At 33.9% G+C, this 6,551-nt stretch overlaps 1 protein-coding gene across 1 annotated transcript; it reads right to left on the minus strand.

Moving 5' to 3' along the window:
* Nucleotides 1-4,553: 4,553 nt before the first annotated feature.
* LOC103491835 (homeobox-leucine zipper protein HAT22-like) lies at nucleotides 4,554-6,045 on the minus strand. The gene is made up of 3 exons (XM_008451943.3): nucleotides 5,350-6,045; nucleotides 5,160-5,239; nucleotides 4,554-5,049 (listed from the first exon to the last, which is right to left on the minus strand). The coding sequence occupies exons 1-3, from the start codon at nucleotides 5,788-5,790 to the stop codon at nucleotides 4,749-4,751; spliced, it is 822 nt and encodes a 273-aa protein (XP_008450165.1). The 5' UTR covers nucleotides 5,791-6,045; the 3' UTR covers nucleotides 4,554-4,748.
* Between the last annotated feature and the right edge of the window lie 506 nt (nucleotides 6,046-6,551).

Here is a 6,551-nt window from a genome sequence, read left to right on the forward strand (position 1 = left end):
CTCCCAATAGATTTAAAGCCTAATACGACAAGCCCTAACTTAGCAAACTTGCTCTTAAGCTTCTTAAACAAGGAAGAGAAAACTTGAACTTACTTGGATCTAACCTTAGACTTTTATCTTCCTCTTTAGCTTAAACTTACTAGCACCTTTGCCTTCTTAAACATCTCTTGATCGAACACCCAACTGAAGCTTGGCGTCGAATTGCCCTCTTGTTTTGACTTCACTCTTGCAAGGAAAATCAACTTCTCTCTACTTCTTATCAATACATTGCTCTTGAAGTGAAAATGGTAAGAAATGAAGGTCCTTTGTATTTAAAATACCTCATTGAATCCAAAAAACACTAACCTCGCGTAATAGAAATTTCTGAAGATCTTTTCGTCACACGTCTTTAAATGATCTCGATCGAGATCGGCTTGAGATCCTCTGAGATCTGCACTTTTCTCAATCGAACATGCTCGAGAACCCTAGTAATTTCCTTCTCTACTTCTAGTCTCGACCGAGCACGACCTCGAGATAGCTTGAGGTCCATCTCTAAAACCCTTCTATTTTTCATCTCAGTCTGACACAACCTCGAGATGACTCCACTCAGTTATCCTGTCTTAGTATCAGGTTTGCTCTCTACTTTCCATCTTGCTCAAGATTTCTCAAGATTGTCCTGAGATTTTCACTTTTGTCTTTTCTCTCGGTCAAACAAGGTCGGGTCTAAACACTCTATCCCAAGATTTTGGGCAAAACTCTTAGCCTTTTTTAAACTTCTTAGGAAGCAAGTAGGATAGAAGATACGGGTATTACATCTGCGTTATTTACGTACATTATAATACAAGTTATTATAGTCTTTTAGGTAGAACAATAAAGCCTTAACACATGAAATAGGAAGAAAACACGTAGAAAAATAGATAAATTGATTAGGTCGCATATTATGGATTATAAAAGAGCTTTATCCCTATTTATTGAATTTTTCATGTTATTATGCAAGCTTTCATGCGAAAAACAGAAAAGTAGTCTGGTATTGAAACGTCAGGCGACTAACAAGGCAACAACCAAAATGAAGCTAGGCGTTCTGAAGCATTAGGAGAAAAAATGGTTTGTACGAATGTTAGAAAAGGACGTATGCGGCGCAGCGCAACTTTATCAGAAAATTTAATGAACCCCATACTATGTTATGTCCCATCATACCTTGCCTATAAATAGCGACTATACTAATTAAATCTTCACTGGCAAGCAAGATCTCATCTTCCATTCTCTTCTTTGTTTTAGGTGAGAGCTTAAAACAGAAAGAGAAATCTCCTTATGCTTCCCTTCAGTGTAAAAGGAAAAAATCAGAGCCAAAAAAGTATGAGGAACATACTTCGCGGCTCACCTCACTTTTATGTATTTCCATTTGTAAATTTTTAGTATTAGTTTGTAATGAAAACTCCATTGTCGAGAGGCCTAAAGATTTAATTTTGAATGTAATGCATTTCTACTTTCACTCTCCCATTTTCATATCTCGCCACTTCACTCACATTTTAATCATGTGTAAGTTATGTAAAGCGAAATTAATATTATAGAATCTTGATATCTGCGTTATTTGTCTTGTTCAGTTAAATGCAACCATTAAGATATTGTCTTATTCGAGAGAAAAGTTGAAGTGTTAACTATTGTCACTTGATGCATAATGACTTGGATTTAGCTATACAAGCGGCAAAAAGATTGTAGCAATGCAATCTTATCGCCAAACTTATCCTTAGCATACATATTAGAAAGGCGAGTGTGTGCGATGAAGGCACTGAGTGGTTGCTCGACTTAATATAAGAAGGGTTTCTTGTAATTCATTAAGAAAGATTGGATACAAAGCATCTCTTAACTTTAAGTATTTAGGTCTTGAAAGGCGAGTGCAAGTATGGTATAAGCATCGAGAGGTTGCTCGCCATAATTATGAAGTTAATAATAAATCCTTTGTATCGCCTCAACATGTTATATAATTGTTCTTGTGTTACACTTGATTAGTTAAATATTCATACATGTCATTGCCTAATACTTGAGTTCCCATTTCATTTCATTTTATCGCCATCTCCATCTTGCTACTCCATCCCACAGTAAAGTAAATACATAGGATAAAATAGATACTGTTCATATCAATATACTATATATATAGACACTGCATAAGGTTAGAATATGCAATTAACCCATTAGGATCACTAATTCCTTGTCTTCAACCCTGGCTTACCCATAAAAACTCTCTTTAATTTTCGCTTACACTTGGGCAAGAGAGAGTAAATCTTGTACTACAATGCTGAATTAATGAAGTTATAGTAATGCGTAGGTAGGATTGTGTCCCTTTTATCGCATAACCCTAGCCTAGTCACTTACTCAAGTCACATGCTTAGAGCCTAACATAAAATATTCACGAATTAATTTTTCAATACAATTAAAATTACAAACAAGCAACGACATTTCTTGGCTTCATGCCATCTATTAGGCTTAGAGAAGGTAGTTTGGGAGGGAGTGTCATTTTCTGTTTGTTAAGCCTTGTTAGCTGTTGCGCCGTGGCCCTAGGCTCTGGGGTCCTCTAGCTTGTTGTTTTATAATAAATTAGCTTTTAAAAAAATTATACAACTTATTGCAAAAATATAAAAAATACACTATTTATATTTTAAATACAACGTGCTTGGATTATTTCGTCAAAGTACTGAGTTTCGCGACACTTGTCACACCTTGTTGAAACGTAGGGCTATGCTTTGTTGGGTGTTACCGTGTCTGGGGTGTAATTGACAGTATTGCGGTGCGACAGATGAATGACATAGTGCTTTACTTTACATAGCTCTGGAACTTTTGCGCACGAGGCTCGAGATATGTGGCACTTGAACTTTGCCTTTGATGGTATTTTCGTAGTTTCTTCAACTTTTTCAATTTTGTGCCCTTTGATCGGTTTTAGGTAGATTTTGCACCATTTGAATTCTTTGCTCCTCTAAATCAATGTTTCATACAAGAACATAGGAATTTATGCATTGACTTCACTATTTTCGAGAATTTTAACATAAAAAACATAGCACTTTTATGGTGTTATCAGTGAAGCATATACCCAATATATAAACTCAACTAAACACTGCAAACAAAATATATAAACTTAGAGAAAACAAAAATCTGCACCATGAACTCATATATATAAGAACTTCACAGATATATAAACTTCAGGACTTAAATTCTTAACATCATATCTTAATTCAACGACTTAAACTAAAAGTAAATATACAAGTACTTTGAAGCGTATCACCCACATAAAATCTAAATTAAATAATAAAAAAAGCACACTTTTTTAAATAACTTTTTGTCCCAAGATATTTATAGGTTGAGGTTTAGAGGTGGACAAAATTTAAGGAGGGCCGTTGATTTCATTAATATAAGAGTGCATTACATTATTATTGCTTCAGTGGGGAATATATATCAAATCTTTGGGTGTTTGGGAATTTGAATGGGCACACATATCATCCCTTATATCAAAGGTCTGACTTATGAACGGTAAAAAAAAAAAAGAAAGAAAAAAATCTCAATAATAATTATGATTATTAAGAAAGAAAAACAGCAAAAAAGAGTCCAACGATTTAGACTTTGGAAAAAGGTTGGCTATATAGGAAAGGCATCACGTGGGTTGTGACCTAACTGCCCGCTTAAAAGGTTTGGCATCTCACGTGGTTGTGACCTTCTCAACCTATCCTAATTTGAATATTATTTCCATCCATCCCTTTCCCTACCCTTTCAGTTTTCTTATAAAAAATATCTCCATTTTTATTCAACTTATACTTGTGAAATAAGTAAGCTAAGCCTATAATTGCATTCAATATTATTAGTTTTTACATTTAAAATTAGTTTATTTTAATTTGAAAATATTAGGTTATAAATAAACCATAATATTCTAACATTTGTTCTATAATCAGATTTAATCAGTTACATTATTATTGACCCAAAAGTACATAAAAGTTTTGTCCAAACACATTCTATAAAAAGAGAAAAAAATTGTACGTGGTCTTTTGATAAATCAGCATCTCTTTTATAGAAAAATGAAAGAAAATGACGACATATATTTGAGGAAAGTAAAGTAGATTCCACATAATATAAAACTAGAATGAGAGAGAAAGAAAAAGAGATAAAATGATGAAAAGATAATTGTATTATATTTGTATTGAAGAATGAAGGCAAAACGCACTACTAAAATTGCAAAAGTCATATCAATGTCATCCTTTGCGTAACACGTAGGCAGCCAATTAGATGGATAGATATGTAGATAGCCCTTACACCAACACCACACCACCCAATAATTTTCCAATCCAACAAACCACCCACATTGCGTCACATCAAAATTAACTTCTCTAAATTTCATCACTACTCACATTTCTGCCTAACAAATTCTATCATCATTTTCATCAATCTAATCATATAACAACATTTCATTAAAATATATATCCTAAACCAAAAGTTTAAGATCAGAGTTCTTCGAATTCTAACTTTTCGAACTTTAATTTAAAAAAAAAAAAAAAACCTTACAATTATCTTCGAAACATTTAACATCATGGTAAAGAAAAATAAGACTGACATAATTTGATGTTGGATATGATAAAAGAGTAATTTTTTACAAGCTAGCTAGGTAGCTACTACTTACATTAAATTTGTCTAATCGCCAATTTAGCTCTACAACCCTTTCTGAAGAAGAAAAGATAAAAGAAAAAAGGTAATTATATTATTGTGTAGGTTGGAATAATAAATATTGTCTAACAAGCGGCTGAAGGATTGGAGAAGGGATTGTAAAAGAGAGGGTTAGGAGGCATTGAAAATTTGGGTTTGGAATTAGAATTACCGTCCGCGACACCACCATGGCCGCCAGTACCCACCCTTTCGCATGAGGGGCATATGGTTAATGTCGCCCCCGACATCTGCATGTATACCGGTTTTGCCAGCTTTATTGCCTTCAATTCTTGAACCTCCTTTTGTAATCTTCTATTTTCATCCGTCAACGTCTCACAACACTTCTTCAACAACTCACAATCTACTTCCGTTTGTTTCACTTTTGTTCTGTTAAAAAAAATTAGAATTAGTAATACAAAATTAAATTTGTAGAAGCTACTAGTGAAATTAATCATTGAATATATATACAGACGATATAGATATAATCACTCTCTCACCGAGCTCTCCTATTCTGAAACCATACTTCAACTTGTCGTGGCAGTAGATTTAGCTGTCTTGCTAAGCCTTGTTTTTGCTTCTGAAGATCAAAGTAGCACAAATATTCCGATGATTATGAATATATTATGATTTATAAATATGAAATGGTTGTTTTGGTTTCAAATCCAATAATATAATTAACTAACTTACAGGATTGAGCGTGCTATTCTGTTTGAAACTTTCTTCCAAGAGAGCGGATTGTTGTTTAGAGAGTCTAAGTTTCTTTCTAGTATTATTACAACCATCGTCATCTTCATCACTAACTCTCCAACAAACTCTCTCCAGTTCAACTTCTTCACTGCTCAGATCTCTCTCTCTTTTAACCTTACCCGAGAAGGAAGAACAAACAGCGCTGCTATGAGGGGATGTTTGGCGATATAAATGACGAACACCCTCATGATCAATAACTTTCCGATGAGGGTCGCCACCACCACCGGAAAATCCCAAAGTCAAAACACAAGGCTCGAAATCAAGTGAACTGGAGGAGCAAGGTGCAGGCTTCTTCTTCAATGTCGTCCTTTGATCGTCAGCTAATTCTGAGAGCCCTAATCCCAACACCAACCCTGTTTTAGAAAAATCATCAAAACCCATCTCGGGTGAGAGGGAAATAATAATTGTGGATGGGAACTGGAAAAAGCGAAACTTGTGAACAATAAGAAACTAATATGAAGGGTTTTTAAGAAGAGAGGGAAAAAAAATAAAAATAGAGAGAGAGATATGGGTACGATTAATAATCGAAAAGAAAAGAAATTGAGAAGACAAAAGAATCTAGTTAGCATTTGGAAAATAAATAATAAATTATCAAATTAAAACTCCCTTCTATCTCTCTATACATAGGTTGACCTTTAAAACCCCACTTACCTATATTATCTTCACATTATTAATAATGAACGAACCAAAAAAAAAAAAAAAAAAAAAAAAAACCCACAATTACTTAATTTCCTTTTCGTGCTCGAATCCCATAGTTCACATGGTTGTGGGGAACACATCAAGAAAGTATCATTCTTTCTTTCTCTCTCTTTCTTGTTTGCTACATTTAACTATTACTACCACTTTTGAGTGTTGCTTCATAAATGTTTCCTCGTCTTGTTATTCAGTTTCTCTTTAAAATGGGTTCAATTATTTGCCCCAAACTTTTCCTCTTCTTTCACTTATGTTCCAATATTAGCATCCATTCATTATTATCTTTTTTAGTTTCTTTCCCACCCAATCATACCCCTTTTCATAACTTCTTTCTTATTTCACTATTAATAATTGTGGTATATAGATACGAAGCCACCTTGTACTTTATTACTTTCTCAATCATTCAAACATTGCTTTAAACTCTCTTCCCCCTCTTAACAAAAGAAATA

The sequence above is a fragment of the Cucumis melo genome, chromosome 6, assembly GCF_025177605.1.
Source record: "Cucumis melo cultivar AY chromosome 6, USDA_Cmelo_AY_1.0, whole genome shotgun sequence".
Classification (NCBI taxonomy): domain Eukaryota; kingdom Viridiplantae; phylum Streptophyta; class Magnoliopsida; order Cucurbitales; family Cucurbitaceae; genus Cucumis; species Cucumis melo.